Genomic DNA, 17821 nt, shown 5'->3' with positions numbered 1-17821 from the left:
TCCGATCCAGTCAAGGCATGTACCTGGGTGCAGCCACATCTCAGTAGGAGTGTGCAGAGGCAGCTGATCGATGTTCTCCTCTCATCGATGTTCTGACTCTCTCTATCCCCTCCTCCCTTCCTCTCTGTAAAAAAATCCAATAAAATATATTAAGAAAAAGAAGAAAAAAAAAGAAAGAGAGGGCTAAGAGACTGCTTGGCTTGAGAAACCAAACAGCCCCCACTCGCCTGCCTCCTTAGGCTTTTATTGTAACAGCAGCTTGAACTAAAATTAACTATTAGATACTATCAATAAGGTAAGCATCCTGGAGAAGACACATGCATCTGAAGACTAAGCATAAAGATTCCAGTAAACCACCTGGGGGCTCAGACTTGTTTGGAAATGTCAAAGCAGGGGTTGCCACCTTCAGCCAGCTCCCCTTAGAGGCCCCTGACCTTTTGGAGATTCCTCTTTACAAACTTTCCAACCAAGTTCTGTGCTTCCCCACATGCCACCTCCTTGAAGCAGGTAGTTCAGTCTTTCTGGAATGTGTGTGTGTGTAAAGTGACTAGCAAATGATTGATACTGGGAAGGTTGACAGTAAATATGGTAAGGGGCCTTAAAAGTATGTACTTAAATCAGAGGTGTCCTTCCTGAAATCCACCCTCAAATCCCACCACATAGTTGGAAACTAATGGGATTATGTGGGTGGAAAATGAGCAGGAGGAGGCAGGCACTCTGCTTTGTGAGGTTGATGATCTGAAACAGCTAAGCTCAGTGGCTGATTGCAAAGGTCCATGCAAATTATTGTCTTTCTCCCTGGAATCTCCTTTCCTACCTTGCCCATTGGAAGATGCCTACTTTTCTAGATGCACCTCAAAACTCATGTACTCTGAGACGCTCTACCCGAGGGCTTCTGCTTCTATAGGTCCTTGTTCATACCCCGACTTTGTTCTTCTCTTATTCCTGAAATTATCTCCTTACGAATCTATCTTCCTTCCTTATTAATCCTCATTCCTTGTGAGCACCTAGGGGTTGGTGGAAAGGCCCAGGTTCTATTTGGCCTTGTATTTCCAAAGTATTATATAGTGCTTGAGAAATAAAATGTTTTGGCATTAATGAATAGAGATGTGAAAGATTATAAATATTTTACCCTTTCTCCCAAAAATGTCCAGTTGTGATTGGAGAATGGATGATGGTGTGTGCAAGAGGAGAGGGCCAGTGAAGCAGGCTGTGGATGGGTGTAAACAGATGAAGCAGTTCAGACAGGTAGGCAGGGCCCAGATTGTGAAAGGCCCTGTATGCCATATAAGACAGTTTGGTCTTCATCCTAAGAAGGAGGAAAATCCACTGAATGAGAGTAACTTGATCAGATTGTTTCAAAATGGTAGTACTAGCTGTAGTGTGCAAAGAGGGTAAAGGATTTGGGAGGATCGAAGAGGATCTGAGAGGAGTAGGATTAGTGGCAGAAAATTCATACTTATCCAGGTTCAAGGTAAAAATGAACTTGTGGTAGGATCATCATCAGCAAAGAGATATTTGAGCATGAAGCTAGAGAAGGCTGTTCTTTAAATTTTTTTTAAATTAAAAAAAATCATTGGGATGACATTGGTTAATAAAATTATATAGATTTCAAGTGTATAACTATATGATACTCCCTCTACCCTTTACTATCTCCTTTAATATCTCCCCTTTCTCTTCCCCTCTGGTAACTACCATACTGTTGCCTACATTTTTGTTTGTTTGTTTGTCTTGTTTGTTCATTTTTTACTTCCAGTTTTATATCCCACATATGGGTGAAATCATATGGTTCTTGACTTTTTCTGTCTGACGTTTTCACTTAGCATGATACTTTCAAGATCTATCCATGTTGTTGCAAATGGGGGTATTTTATCTTTTCTTAAGGCTGAGTGGTATTCCATAGTATATATGTACCACATCTTCTTTATCCAATTGTTTATAGAAGAAAACTTTGGTTGTTTCCATGGATTGGCCAGCACGAATAATGCGCAGTTTGAAAACACTTATTCACAAAGAGAGGGCTATTCTTGAGCCAAGGCTATAAGACAAGCAGAGCTGAAGAGGCAGATTTGAAATGATCCCTTTTGTGTGGAGAGAACTGGAGGGTTTTCCTGATTTCTTTGACCATGTACAGAGGCTTTAGCAGGACCTATGGGGCAAGAGGAGGGGTGATCAGCAGGGCCGTTGGATCCAAATTTTGAGCTTGGAGTTTCAAATGTAGGCTGTTTTCCTGGGTCAAATGCGTGCAGGGAAGCAGGGGGAGACCTCAGTAAGTGTTGATCCTAATTGAAATCTGTCCATGGTAAGATGCTTGGGGAGAGGCCAGGGTGAGTGCCTTCAAAATCTGAAAGTGACTGGTTCTCTCTGAAGCTCCCAAGAAGGCCTGCCTGTTGGTAGGACCATCCCCACTTGGAGTCTTGTTCTTGTCCTAAAGGAGTTTGGATGCTCTGTCTCCCCTCGGGGCAGCCCTGGCCTTGAAAGGCTCGTGACAGAGGCTGCCTGATTTTTCAGGGCACTGCACTCTGCACCTGCCAGTGGTTAGTAATGAGAGTAACGGTGCCATGAGGGACACTTTAAGGGAAAGCCCTGATGCCTGGAAGTCCAGCTTCCTCTGGAGAACTTCTCCTGATCTTCTATCCTGGAAGTTCTGGGAACCTCTTCAGGACCTGATGACTCCCCTCCCCTTCTCCAGGTCTGGGGAATCCACTTCCTGCTCTTTCTCTAGCTTCCTTTTGCTTGTGTCACCTGGTCCCTTTGCTCCAGTTTCCCCCCCATCACCTGCTTCCGAGCCTTTCTCTAACAAGTTCTCCACATCCTGTTTTATCTTTCTCCCTACTCCAAGGGCCCTCCAAGCGCCGAGCCTTTGCTGTGACCCTAAAGATTTGTGCCAAACTGTATAAGAGATGGCATGACTTGAAGAGCCCAGGAAGAACTGCTGCCTTTCAGCATCCCTCCCTTCCCCTAGCACAGTGTACCAGTGCCCACCTTCAGAGAGGATTCCTTCAGCTAAGACCTCTGCCCCTGCAAACATGCAGGGCTAGTAACATCTGTAGGGCCCTTTAAAGATTTAAAAATTTAAAAAAAAGAGATTTCAAAATGCTTTCACTCATATTATGTCAAGATGTCAGCATGGGCTATAAATTTGCTTCTTATCCTTGACAGCCAACAGCCAGAAGAAGGAATGGCTATCGAAGGCCCTGATGGTGGATGGGAAGGTGCAGGCATAGAATATGGGGGAACCAAAGGTGGGGAGGGGCCTTGGGGCAGCTCAGGGAAGAGACAATCTATAGACAGGCATTGACAGGACTCTAAAAACAAGCTCTGCCTGTTTTTTTTTTCTTTTAGATTTGGGCCTCTCCCTGACTTTAGTGTCTCCTATTTGTTTCTCAAAATCTCTGCTCCTGTTCCTTCATCTGCCTCTGTAGCACAACCTAAGATACCTGCAGCCAGTGGGATGGTGGAGGTTGGACCCAGCTGTGATGTCTGTGTCAGAGTACAAGCAGAGAGAGCAGCCAGGATGATCAGGGGGGCCCTGGAGGCCAGCCTCAAACCCAGGTGGCACCTTTAAGGCATGGTGGCTCCTGGATAGTGGTTTGACTAAAGCTTTGGGCTGACTCTGAATCTGAGCTTTCCCGAGTCACAATTGTGAATGTGAGTGTAGTGGTGAAGGAAGGGTGGACCTTGATGAGCTTGGTACAGGTAACCTTTGTTACCTGCCCAGTTACACATCAGGATGGTCTTTGGCTTGTGAGGCATGCATCTGGAGGTCTTCAGGCTTTCCCTGGGGTGTGGAGTCCTATTCTTAGTTCTGCCCTGGACTAGTTGGAGGGCAAGCGTGCAGAAAAGCATGAGGGAGAGGGATGAGGCAAGACCAAAGACCAATGAAGAAGCCCCTCCCTTGATGTCCTGAGCTGGAGGCCACTCTATTGCACCACCAGCATGCATGCCCACTCTTGCCCTCTATGTTCTGTCTCTAGGGTGTGTCTTCCAGAAGCCACCTACCCTTCAAAACTAGCTTTAGGCTTAATTCCTCTGGAGGCCTACCTTGACCTAGCTTTCTGGTCTCCCACAACATGGACTGGAGCCCACAATATAGAAATAAATTATGAAAGCTTAACTCTGCTGGTCATACTTGTGTTTTCTGCATGAAAGATGCTAAGTTTTTCAGGTGCAGAAACCAATGTCCTAGGCTTACTGAAACTGCCCAGCAGAGAGCATGCACACAGGGGCTGCTCCACAAACTGGTAACTGGCCAGAGCTCTGTTTCAAGAGACCTAGGAAGAGCCGCTATTTGCTAATTAATTAATTAATTAATTAATTCACTCACTCATTCAGCAGGGGCTAAGGGCCGAGCTTGATGTATAAGGTGTAATTTCTGTTCACACAGAACTTAAATGAAAATAATGAGAATAATTATAATAACCACCTTTTGTTGCACACACATAGGCTAATGACTGTCCTGGGTACTTTGCATCACATCTCTAGTTCTCATACTTATTACAATCCTGCACATTTGGGATTCTCTTCCCTTTACAGTTGAAGAAAGAGGCTCAGAGAGGTCGCAGGGTCTGCAAGTGGAAGAATTGAAGGCTCAGCCCAGGTGGCGGACCTGAGGGTCAAGTATAGGTGGAAGAGCTGAAGTCTAAGCCCAGGTAGCAGAGCTGAGGGTCAAGTGCAGGTGGCAGAGCTGAGGATTCATCCCAGATGGCAGAGTGAGGGTCAAGTCCAGGTGGCAGAGTGAGGGTTCAGCCCAGGTGGCAGAGCTGAGGGTCAAATCCAGGTGCACTGGACTATGCTTCTCTGGTGGCAGAGTGAGGGTTCAGCCCAGGTGGCAGAGCTGAGGGTCAAATCCAGGTGGCAGAGTGAGGGTCAAGTCCAGGTGGCAGAGTGAGGGTTCAGCCCTGGTGGAAGAGCTGAGGGTTCATCCCAGATGGCAGAGTGAGGGTCAAGTCCAGGTGGCAGAGTGAGGGTTCAGCCCAAGTGGCAGAGTGAGGGTTCAGCCCAAGTGGCAGAGCTGAGGGTTCAGCCCAGGTGGCAGAGCTGAGGGTCAAATCCAGGTGCACTGGACTATGCTTCTCTGCTTGACAGTGTTCCTCAGAGGTGGGAAAAGACTGAGTGTGATCAGCTGTGAGACCCTGGCAACTTGTGGCCCCTGTCTGGGACTTTGGTGCAGAGTGGAGTTGGAGTGTTTCATCTCTCAGTCCCCCCACTTCTAACATGCTGTGTTCCATCACCCACTGGGTTCCTCTCCCTCCAGGGTGCTGCTGGGAGTCTTTGGAAATAGCACTGCAGTGCTGCTGTTAGAAGGGCTGCTCTGGGGAGGATTGAGGAAGGACCATGAGCTCTGAGGCCTTGGTGGAGCCAGAAGGTGTGTGGGGACCCCTCAAGGACATTGGAGGCTGCTCTTTTGTCAGAGGACACTCCTGCCCTCAGCGGGCCCACCATTGGTTTCTCCTTGCTCTTTCTTTCCTCCAGGAGTGGTGCTGGCTGGTCTGGCTACCCCCAGAGAGGCCCTCAGCCTAAGTTTTTGGAATTAATTCCAGATGTGTCTCCAGACAGTATCCCACCTACCCTGGCTCCCATGATGCCACCCTCTTGTCTGGGACTTACAAGAGATTATGACAGCGATCATCAACAGGGGCTCCTGCTGGTGGCTCCAGGCTCTGTGTGTGTGTGTGGTGTGTGTGTGTGTGTGTGTGCGTGTTTGTGTGTGTGTGTAGTGGAGCGAGACTCCCCTTCTCCACTCTCTTCTCCCCATGGCCAGTGTGACCCTGGATTACCAAGGCTCTGAGGAGACATGCCCATTTTTTAGGACCACCCACCGTGTCTCTCCCTCAGGGCCTCAGCTCCTCTGTGTCCTGGCTTCCCCATCACCTGAAGTGGCTTTGCCTGTTTTGTCTTTTCCTCTCACAGACATCCCCTTGCTCCCTGGCTCCCCACGCAGGCTGAGCCCTCGTGCAGTGGCCAGGAGTGGCCAGGACCCCAAACAAGGACAGCAATACCTCAAGGTGCCGGGTCCCCCAGCCCCAGGTCTGCAGGGCAGCTCCAACCGAGATTCTGGCCAGCTGTCCGGTGAAGAAAGCTCCCACAGCAGCTCCGTGAGTAGTGGGCTTGGGGGGATGGCCAAGGGGAGCCTCGTGACTGGGGAAATTTCACTTAGGGGGCAGGTGTGTGTGTGTGTTAGTGTGTGTGTGTGTGTGTGTGTGTGTGTGTGAGAGAGAGAGAGAGAGAGAGAGAGAGAGAGAAAGAGAGAAAGAGAGAGAGAGGCTTGGGGTTTTTATTTAGGCCCCCTTTCCTTTCCTTTCTCTGTAAGTCATGACAGTGTAATGTCCTAGCCATGCTGGAGTCTTTTGGTCAGAGGAACTGGAAGAAGGAGGTGTGAGAAGTCCAGTGATCCCACCTATTGGTCTGCAGACGCCACAGCTCCCCTCCCACCTCTGCTGTGGTGGCTCTGGAGGCTTTCCCCTGTGCCTGGTTGCCCAGGTGACCTCTCAGGTGGCTGAGGCAGCTGGGTATCAAGCCAGTAATAAACAGGGAAACACCCAAAGGGGAGGCAGGTCCCTCCTCTGCTCCGCCTCATTCTTTCTCCTCTTCTCTCAATGTCCCATCTCCACAGGTGGACGGGAGCAGGAGTCAGTCCCCTGCTGCCACCAGTGGCTGGAGAGGAGGAGGAAGAGGATAATGTGGGGCTGTGAGGGGCATAGTGTACAGTGAATTCCCTTGGGGTGGGAGGTGGGGGTGAGCCAGGTGACCAGAAATTGGCCTTTGTTCCAATGGATCCAGAGAATCTGCCAGTGAGTACTCTGTGTGTGTGTATGCGTGGTGTAGATTTGCAAGGAGGTGGGTGTGCCACTGTGCATGTGGAGAGCTTGTGTGCATGTCAGAGTGCACTTGGTGATATACTATACGTGTGCACGGGAGTGTGTGCAGGAGTGCTGGTGCAGAGAGCTGGGTGAGTGACTGTGTGCATGTGCAGGAGTGGGTTTGGGGCTCTGTGTTTGGAGGCAGGTGGTGGGGCTGTGCATGGGTTTGCTGCTGTGTGTGCAGTCTGTATGTGAGCGTGCATGTGTGCATGAAGGCTGGAGCAGGTGTGAAGGTACCCATGTCTGGGCTGTGGACAGGGGGTGGAGGGCTGTGTGGGGTGGGTGTGACAGGTGAATTTAGGCCACCCTGTCCTTTCACTGGGGCAGTTGGGGCCTCGGGGCCTAAGGGGCTTGCTTCCTAGTGCATTTTTTGGGGCTCAGAGTAAGGTCTGCGTCCTCTGTCTCTCACATCTTCTTCACCAGGCCTCACTATTTCTATTGTTTTCTCTGGCCAGGTTGTCAACAACTACCTGGATGCCAACGAGTCAGTGTCCTCGGAGGCCCCTCTGAGTCGCATGCACTTCCATGACAACCAAAGGAAGGTCGACTACGTGCTGGCCTACCACCACCGGAAACGCGGGGCGCATCCCAGCCACAGCTCCCCTGGCCAGTCGCTGGCCATCATCTCCAATGGGGAGACTGGCAAGGAGCCCCATGCTGGGGGCTCTCGTGACATTGAGTTGGGGCGGCTGGATGCCCTGGAGGAGGAGAGGAAGGAGCAGCGGGAGGAGTTTGAGCACAACCTGATGGAGGCTGGGCTGGAGCTTGAGAAGGACGTGGAGGTGAGGTTGGGCAGGTGTCACAAGGTTGTGGGATGGGATGACCCTGCAGGGCTGGGCTCCAGGTGACCAGTGTCATCTGTAGGGAACCTTGGCTTTGTTCTGAAAGGTGGCATTTTTTTTTCTGATGGAAAAACCCGATTTTCTTGCCCAAGGACTTGAGGAAGGGTCTTGGTATATCTAGTGACTCTACCTAGGGGATCCCAGGTAGTAGGTGTGTGTGTGTGTGTGTGTGTGTGTGTGTGTGTGTGTGTGTGTATGTGCTCGCATGCCAGGCTCTTGTGTGGGAGTCAGCCTGGTAAGGACTGAAGGCAGGACATTTCTTCCTGGTGTTCTCAGGCCCCATCCTGTGGCCTTCTCTGTAATGGTTTCTTTGGGATGAAGACCCTGTTTTCTTGTTGAACTATGGATCAAAATTCCAGTATACAGGCTCTACTTCACTAAGGCATGTGCTTGCGTGGGACCCCTGAGGGAGTTGGTTATTTGGGAACTGAATCAACTGAGTTGATTATTTGGGAACTAAACATGTGAGTTATATATATTCTCACCTCTGGGCAGTAGCCATCCTAAGGTAATCCATGAAAATTTATCTGTTTATTGTCCATCCATCCATCTACCCATCCATCTATCCCTTCATTTATTTACAAATTCATTTACCCATCCATTTCTCCATACCACAGTGATCCTTGAAAAATGACCTGCTATCACCATACTCTCCAAACTCATTTTCTACCCCTCCCATCCTCCTGCACCTGCTCCAGCCCACCAGCCTTATCTTGTATGTGTTGGTCACCCTCACGTCAGGGCCTTTGCACTGGTTGTCCTCTCTGCCTCTGTACCCTTCTCCAGACCTGTGCATACTCACTCCCTTACTCCACACCTCTGCTCAAATGCTGCCTCCTTCCACACATCTTCCCTGACCATCCTAGCTAGAATACCACAGCCCCTTCACTCTGTTCCTTGATCCTGCTTTTCTTTTCATCACACTTAGCCCCGCTACCTGAAATAACATGAGAGGTTTATTTGTTTTTATATTCTGTGCCCCACCTGCTCCATCAAGACAGGGGTCTTGTTTGGTTCACTGCTGTATCCCCAGCACCTAACACAGAGTCTAAACAATAAAGTAGTAGGTGCTTAACACATGTTAGTTGAATAAGTAAGTGACCTCCCCGAGTCTCAGGTTCCTCATCTACAAAATAATAGACACCCCGATGGATTTTAGTTTTACATGTCCCATCATTAGACCAGGGAAATGAGAACATTCAGCACAATATTCGGCACATAGTAGGTGCTCAATAAATACTCATTGTGAATCTTTTTAGAGGTGTCATGTTGAGGGGTGCAGTGCCATTCTCATCAGAAACCTGTTTTGTGAGAATCAAGTTAAGGTTGTCCCCAAACTGGAAGGGATCCCCAGAGGTCATTCATGCATTTCTCTGTCCCCAGGCAGGATGGCATGTGGCCTGACTCAGACCTTCTTTGTGCTGACTCATGCTGCTTATCCAGACCCTTAAGTCAGGAGCTACTTCTCCTGTTATTCTTTCCACCAGTGTAGGGAAAGCGCTCTCTTTTAGGGTTGCTTGGCGTCCCTTGTTGTGAGGGTGCTGATTTACACTTTTTGAAACTGAAAGCTCACTTGGTGCCTCTGATTAGGGTCTGGTGGGAAGGTTTCCTGTGTTTTGAGTGCCAGAGAACTTTTGGCACTACCACTGTGGCCAGGCTGCAGTACATACACCTGCCTGTAGGTGTCAGGGTGTGGAGGCCCCACTTTGTTTCCCTGCTCAGTTGGCAAGCATTGTGCTCAAGATGTGTACTCTGTTAGATCCAGAGACATAGAAGCATCAAACAGACTGTCAAACCTGAGAGGGAAGGCAGGGGAGGGTGGGCGGGGTAAAGAGATCAATCAATGAACTTGTATGCATATATGCATAACCCATGGACACAGACAATAGGGTGGTGAAGGCCTGGGGTAAGGGGCGAGGGTGGGATGGGAGAGGTCAATAGGGGAAAATGGGGACATATGTAATACTTTCAACAATAAAGTTTAAAAAAAAAGACGTGGACTCTGGAGTCAGAGTACAGATGTTCACATCCCAGGCACAACCTTGGGGCAAGTGACTAGATCCTTTTGAGTTAAAGTTTTCACGTCTATAAAGTAGGAATAACAATGCATCCTTCATTGGGTTGTTATGAATATGAAACAAGACAAAAAATAAAGTATCTAGAACAGTATTTGCTATTATTACTATGTAGAGTTACCAGATAAAAATTCACGATGTCTAGTCAAATTTGGATTTTAGAACAATAAATATTTTTTTAGGATAAGTGTGTCCCATGCAATATTGGGGCTATACTTATACTAAAAAATTATTTGTTGTTGATCTCAAATTAAAATATAACTGTCCTGTTGACTTTTACTACTACTACTAATAGTATCACTGTCCATCTCTGCAGCCTTCCAGCATGTTTTATTTTAGTTGCTATTGGGTTTTCCTGGCTTTGGCTGGGAATTAGGACTGACCAATGTTAGACGGGGCTGTGGAGTGGGTCCTGGATTGTTGTAACCACCAAACTCCTCCCTCCCAGTCCCCACCCCTGCCTTCAAAGTCTACCTAACTCCTCCTTTCTAGGGCTATTTCAACTTCCCTGGTTCCCTCTCTGTCATCAGAGCTCCCAACATTCATGTAGCCATCAGGACCTACTGTATTCTCTCTCTCTCTTTCTCTCTCTTCTAAAAATGTATTATTGTTATTAGTTTTGGACCTCTGATGCAAAGAATTGAGTTCATTGCACTTCTCAATCATGGTGCATTATTATCATTGGTCTGCATACTTATTTAAATACCTCCCCTCACTCTTCACTGCCTGCTCACTCCATAGGTAATAATTCCAATGCTTTGTGTTTCTGGGAAATGTGTAGTGTCATTCTTGCTTTATGTATTTTTGTTTTCATTTTTAAAATGGGCTTTATTGTTTGAAACAGTTTTAGATTTACAGAAAAATTGGACAGAGTTCCGTATACCCTGTACCCAGTTCTCCTATTATTAACGTCTACATTAATATGGTACATATACACTATTAATGAACCCTCTTGTCTGGAAATTGTAAGAAATTTTGACAGCGATCATCAATACATTATCATTAACTAAAATCTATACTTTATTCAGATTTCCTTAGTTTTTGCCCATTGTGATGTTTCTGTCCCAGGATTCCATCCTGGACACCATGTTGCATTTCGTGGTCATGGCCCCTTAGGCTCCTCTTGCTGGTGGCAGTTTCTCAGCACTGTGTGCATTATGAATTTATATAAGGTGCTCCGTAGTCCATTCTGTTTCCCACTTTTTCTCTTAGCCCTATATTTTTCAGACCATTCACATTCTACACATGCATCTAATCCATTTTTCTCCTAATGGATGAACAATATGCCCTCCCCACAATTTACCTCGTCACTCCCATAATGATAATGGACATTATCCAGCTGTGTGCCACTGACAGACTGAGAATGAATAGTCACCTCCTTCAGGGCCGGTGGTTCATGATCTTCTCAGCCCACCCCCCATCTCCTCATGCCATGTTGGTAAATACAGATTAGAGGTGCATTAACTGGGACCTGTGAAGGTCTGAACAACTTTCTGGGGGCCTGTTGGGGTCTGAGCAACTCTTCTCTGTGTTAGGATGTTCAGCCTCTGGCCTTGAGCAGCAGTCTGGAACTGGCACCTCACAGGAGCGGGGTCATTGCTTGACTGGCCCTGGTGGCAGCTTGGAGAGCAGGTGCCGAGGCCCCTCCTGCTCAGTGGTCCCCTCCCTTCTAGGGTGGGTTGTCTTTTGGGTTCTAGGTTCACTTTGATTTTAAGATAATTGGAGAAAAATGGGTTTCTATGAGAGACCTATTAAACATTACTCACTCAGTCCTATAGATCGAAGGAACTTTGCACCCACCAATCTCTGAATATTGCAGAATTCATTTCTGACTTTAGTTGCTACTGGCGCACTATAGAGAGGATGATAATTGGTGCTTATCTTCCATTTGGTGCTTCACTTTTTCATTTTGTGTGCGTATTTCCATATATTGGCATTGTCCATGTTCATATTTTAAAGACTATTCAGTATTTTTCAGTAGTTTTCCTATGTATTTTGTTACATTCTGCCATTTGATTAGAATTTCATTTAAAGACATTGCTGATGACAGAGACCCCTGCCTCTTCACTGCTGATTTTGGCAGATGAGGGCCACCTGTGTGGAGATGGGCACCCCCCCTCCCCCCCGCTGCTGTCTTCTCTGTGACCCATATAGAACTTGTGTCTGCAAAGCTCTCAAACTGCTTTGCTAGGAAAATAGGACTTAGGAAATTTCCTGATCCTTAGGGAATCCTTGCTGTTTGGTTTTCTAGGGTGACAGTGTCCTGGAAGTCTTTCTGTCGTCGCTCTGCCTCAGGCATTACGAGCTGGCTGTTGGGAGCTGGAGTGAGGGGAGTGGTGTATTTCTATGGGACAAGGGTCCCCACACCCCTGCTGACTCCATAATAAAATTAGTCTGTTTCCTCCTCTGGAATGGGGTAGGGATTTGCATTCTTAGGAAAGGCTGTAGCACATGCAGAGAAAATACAGATGTGGAATTTAACGATGCCCCAGTCCATACTGTTTCTTGGTGATGGCTGTTACGCCTATGAGAGTATGGGCAGCAGTCACGCTGCTGTTGACTTGTGCTAATGACTGGGGAAAATACCATGATTTCCCCCTGGCCTTGGATGTGTTCCTGTCCCACTGAAGCAGCATGCTGGAGCCTTGGGCTTCTCGCCTGCCCCAAGGGATTTTAGGGAAAAAACAAAGCCCCAGCAGCCCCTGCCCCTGGGGCCACACAGCAGGGCAGAGCAGAGAGCAGAGCCACCAGGCCTGGCTGGATCTGATCTCAGAGGGGAGGCCTCGAGGAAATCTAGGGGTGGGGATACAGAGAGAGGCAAGGAGGGGAGCTCAAGTACCCTGAACCTGGGTTAAATATCTATTTCCCTTTTCAAAGAGTTTACTATTTAAAAATTGACATTCAGTGTTCCCATTTAATGCTCTTGGCAACCCCACTGAGGTGATTAAGCAACTATTGTTTCCTTGTCATAGTAAACCCAAGTGCCTTGTCAAGCTGGTGAGGACCAGGGCTGTCCCTTGAAACTAGGTCTCCTAACGACTGCTCCCCTTAGTCTCTGAAGATGACTCTCCAGGGATGGCGTTTGGGCTACGTAGTCAACTAGCCTTGGAGATAAGCACTGCCCACGTTATGAAAGAATCTGGCCATAAGGTGGAGTGAAAAGCAGGCCGAGGGTTTGACTAGAGGTGTGTCGGGGTGTGGCTCTTTCTCAAGGCCTTCACTTCGTGGTCTCCAGATCCCTCCAAAGGGGCTGGAAGGAGTTTCTGGGCTTCAGTTATTTGCCAGTGTCCTCCCTATAGCAGTGGAGGGCAAGGGTCATTGAAGGGCCTGGCGAAGGACTTCCGGCCGGGGCACCAGCTTGGCTGGCTGTTTGTTTTGCTGGGTTTCTGTTACCAGATGCAAACTGTGAGGTACGAGAAAACAGGATCATAGGGTATTAAAGCTAGAAGGCCTTGACATTTCTTTGAATTCCATCAGAGAGCAGGAACTGGATGTGACCTGTACAAGCTCATGCTGCTAATTCATACTTTAAGGCAGCGATTCAACCAGTGTGCCGCAAGAATTTTTAAAATGTGCAATACCTGACTACTGAGCACTGACCTCTTTTCCCTTAGACTGTCAAATTAAAAAATGACAACAACCAACACAACAATAGCCATCTGGTGTGAATGCATAAAAATTATATCTATTTTTTGTCAAATCAGCAAAAATTAATATTATTTTTGGTGTGCTGCAGAATTTTAGTAATTAGCTTACTAGTATGTGTGCCCTGAGATGAAAAATGTTGAAAATCGCTGCTTTAAGGAAATAAAATATTGATTATAGAGAGTCTATGCAAACCATTAAGTCAAGATGGGCTGACTTCCTCTGTTAGGTCTGTTTTCCTTGTGGTTAGCTTGTCTTCCCAGGAGACTGATGTCTAACTAGTGCTTCTGGTATGACTGTCAGGGGATCCATGGCCAGTGCCTGTTCTGACTTAATATCCTAGGCTGGCTGTTAAATACTTTGAGTTTAATTCGTGATTACTACTATTATTTACCTCACTCTCTGTATTTGATGAAGAGCCGGCCAGGGAACAGTTAATCTCCATCCTTCTAATCATTCCTCTTCATGGCAGTGCTAGATGTTTTGGGCTCCTAGACAAACACAGAGAAAGCAGTTACCAGGGAGACCTTCCAGGCTCCGTTTCTGGCCCCCTCTCTCCTGCCTCTCATTTAGAAGACATTTATGAGCACCGATAGGTGCCACGTCCTGGGCCAAGCACTGATGATGCACAAGTGCATAAGACATGATCCTGCCTTTAAGGATCTCATAGTCTATTAGGGGACGTGAACCTGACCACAGAGAATCACAGAATGAGGTCTAAAGTAAAGAGGTGGGAAGAGAGTTCTGGGAGAGTGACTGATGGTCTGGGTGACTTGGAGAAGTCTTACCTGTGCCTTGAAGCTCTTGGCTAAATCACCTTCCCTCTCCCTGACCCAGATGCTCAGGGTTCCAGAAGAAGTGAGTGGGTTGGCTGTGTCTCCTACCCTTATCAGGTCCCCAGGAAGGATTCACCCTCCATGAGTGGAGATGCAGGTGAGGATTGTGCATGTGTGCAAGGTTTAGCTGAAGTGTGTGTTGCATATGGCAGGGTCTTTTTTTTTTTTTTGGCAGCAAAGCATGCAAGAGTTTATTTGCAAGAAAAGGAAATATACTTCGATATAGTCTGAGTGGGGAGCTTGACTGGCTGAAGAGGAGCCAAGTGCCTGGCAAGGTCTTTCTTTGAGCCTCGAGGTCTGGAGATGCCCAGTGGTCATTTCTGTTGCTTGATAGGTGGTAAGGATGGTTCTGGGTCCCCTGTTCTTCACTGTAGACAGGGTCTCCCTGCTACCCATGTCAGCTCATTAGGGTGTCTCTATATATCTTATATCTAATGAGTCCTGAGGTCTATGTGGTAACATCAGAGGCTCTTAAACCTTATAGGTTTTGTGAATAGAATTCAGGGATAGAATTCATAAATTTGGTCTGTAGAAAATTATACTTTATTTTCACCAATATTTAACTGAAACTTAGCATGTACTTTAATTAAGGATAATTAGGCACAAAACTATATTACTGTGAGTTCCTCCAAGTTTGTCACCAATAGAAATCATACGTAGATTTATATCACACTATAGTTGTCGCACAAATATCTAAAAGCATTTATAATTATCACTACTTCGGAATAATAGCAATCTTTAGATGTGCTCTGGGTCTTGCTATTCAATGTGTTGATAAAGAAGCACATATTACTACATCATATACTTAAGTATAATTTTTTTGTTTTTTAAATATATTTTTATTGATTTCAGAGAGGAAAGGAGAGGGAGAGAGAGAGTGAAACATCAATGATGAGAGAGAATCATTCATCAGCTGCCTCCTGCACACCCCCTACTGGGGATTGAGGCCGCAACCCCGGCATGTACCCTTGACCGGAGTCGACCGACACTTTATCCACTGAGCCAAACCGGTTAGGCCTGTATAAGTGTTTTGATAACTGTATTTCTATATATTTAGTCTCCTCATTACCCTGTCTAATTATTTTACACATTTAAAAACATTCTAAGAAGGGGTCCATCGATTTTACCAGACTGTCCTATGGCTCCATGGCCCCAAACAGATTATGAATCCCTGAACATCACCCCTAAAGCTTAGGAGAAGCCCCAGGCTGTGAGTGGCAGTCCTGCCTGTCTGCTGTGGGAAGGGAGACCAGATGGGGACACTGCCAGCTGCTCTCTGGAGACCACCTGGCTCAGAGAAGGGCCCCGAGGAGTCCTGAGACATGAACACGGTTGGTGGGGCATGTTGACTGCACACAACTGTGACATCAACTGAGTTCCTACATGCTGCTTGTGGTCTGCATGGCTCTTTGCCTTTGGGAATGTGTGGTTAGTCCATGGTATGCTTGAACCCAAGAAGGAAATGGAATGGGGAGAGGATTGGGCTAAGGGCCAGAAGACCTGGGTTCTAGGTCCCATTCTGCCACTAACTGGTTTCCTTCTGAACCTCAACTTCTCCATCTGGGAAAGGAGAAGTTTGGGCATAATCAGGACTTCTCAAACTGTGTACCTGAAAGTATGGGCTTCCATGACTTTGGCTGATGTAGTCTATGCTGATATCAAAATTGAGAGTTTTCTCAATTTACTGAAAAATTGCATTAATAAAGATACTTTTCTTCTCGATTTAAAATTATTCTTATATATTTTTTCCCTTAAATCTTTGGAAGCTATTATTCCTCGCTTGTCAGTAAGTACTTGTTGAAGGCAAAGGAAGTGGATGAGAAGTAAAAGGAAATTAATGGGGAAAACTTAGAACTGGCCAATCATGTTTCATTTCACAACTTCATTTTGTTTGTGGTTTTCTGCTGCTTATCTTACGGTTTCTTGAACTAAAAGTGTCCCTAGTTTGAATGCTGCTGGTATTTTAAGGACCTTCGTAAAAGGTTCTGCAGAGAGCACGTGACCTGGGGGTGCTCTACCAGCTCCTGCGGGTCTCCTAGGTCCCTGCCTACTCCAACATTCCTGAGCAATTATGACACATTCTGCTAGTAAGGCTGACCTTTGTTCTGGATGAGCAAAGGGTGAGTGGATTGGAGAGTCTAAGTGGAGTGATGGATTTTCTCCAGGAGAGATACTGCTCCTGTTTACATCTGGGCTACAGACAAAAGCAACGTTCCAATGTGCTCCCAGCCTTCCCTGTTCTGTGCACCATGACTGTGAGGAGCAGCACAGTGAAGCAAAAGAAGAGCTGGCAGGGCAGTTGGCTGTGTCACTGTCTCCAGAAGTGGACAGTGCACTTTGGAGACCCCACCATTCCTTTGACTTGCCCAGGAGCCCAGGCAGGGCCAGAGCGTTATCCCCAGAAAGATCCCTGGAAATGGACATTTATGGGAACCCTGGGTCCATTCTGATGTCTCCCAGAATGTGCTCGCTGTCCCTTGAGCATTGCTGGGTTGGGAATTTCACTTGCTGTACTCCGCCCCAACTTGGCCAGCGTCTGTCCAGCTCTGCAGTCCAAGGAGCTGGGTGTGGGCCTGGACAAGGTGACGATGATAATCTTATAACCATCTTGTTGAATTTCTGCTTGGGGAACCATCACTGCCAGGTGTTGAGGAGTGGGGTAGGTCTGGCTGTGGCTGTTTCAGCCAAAGCTGTGGTGCTCCCCTGTCTAGGAGCTCTCCCAGGTGAAGGAACTTATACTCTGCTTCTCCACAGGCCTGTGGAGGGTGGAGGCTTCCCAGGCCTCAGAGAGGGCCTGTGGGGTTTTAGTACCTGCACAGAAACAGGAAGTCAGAAGGAGTGGAGTTGGATGAGTGTGCTGTTCTGCTGCATCTTCTTTTTCAAGTGCAGACACAGGAAGCCCCAAAGGCTTCGGGTTGAAGCCATGGGGCCCTCAGAGTCTGCATGGGTTTGCTTCTGGCTCCCGGCGCACACCCTCATCCGTGGTCACAGCCCTGTGTGTGTTGCTGACTCCTGTCCGCACTGTGCTCTGAGGAGTTGGAAAGGACGTCTTTGGACTAAGTTGGGCCACAGCCTGTGAGTGGGGTCTGGGGTGCCTGGCTCTGCTAGTGGGATATTTAGAACACCAGTGATTATCAGTGGGAGTTACTTCCTGCCCGTCACCTGGACCTTCCCAGCAGCAAGACATAGTGGGAAGAACTCTCTCTGCAGAGGGCAATGAGTGGGATGCACTGGAGTGCGCCTTTAAGCAAGCGTCTTTGCTACGTTGGGTCTATTTTCTTATCTGAGATGTGAAGCCAACACCTCCCGTGAGTAGAATGTCATAAAACAAAGTTCTTTGCAGGAATGGTGTGGAGTTCCTTCTTGCTTTGGGCTTTTCCCTCTTTGTCAGTGGGTCCAAATGGGCTCTCTTATATGTCTACATTTTGCATTAATTTTCCAAATTTTTATACTCCCCATGAGCTGAGTTGAGTTTCCTTCCCATTTTATGAATGAAAAAAACATGCCTAATTGTGGATTAGGCAGCCTGCCGGGAAGAGGTGCAGGGGTTAACTATCTAG

At 47.3% G+C, this 17821-nt stretch overlaps 1 protein-coding gene across 1 annotated transcript in view; it reads left to right on the top strand.

The window, feature by feature from the left end:
• Positions 1-5337: 5337 nt before the first annotated feature.
• ANO2 (anoctamin 2) overlaps positions 5338-17821 on the top strand; it is a 290309-nt gene continuing 277825 nt past the window's right edge. Inside the window, exons 1-3 of the mRNA XM_023749823.1 lie at positions 5338-5368; positions 5914-6098; positions 7319-7645. Of these exons, the coding sequence (XP_023605591.1) occupies positions 5338-5368; positions 5914-6098; positions 7319-7645 (543 nt within the window). The remainder of the gene's footprint in view (positions 5369-5913; positions 6099-7318; positions 7646-17821) is intronic.

The sequence above is a fragment of the Myotis lucifugus genome, unplaced genomic scaffold (assembly GCF_000147115.1).
Source record: "Myotis lucifugus unplaced genomic scaffold, Myoluc2.0 scaffold_10, whole genome shotgun sequence".
NCBI classification, from domain to species: Eukaryota; Metazoa; Chordata; class Mammalia; order Chiroptera; family Vespertilionidae; genus Myotis; species Myotis lucifugus.
The sequence above is the reverse complement of the archived record's forward strand: the minus strand, read 5'-3'. Positions and strand labels throughout refer to the sequence as shown.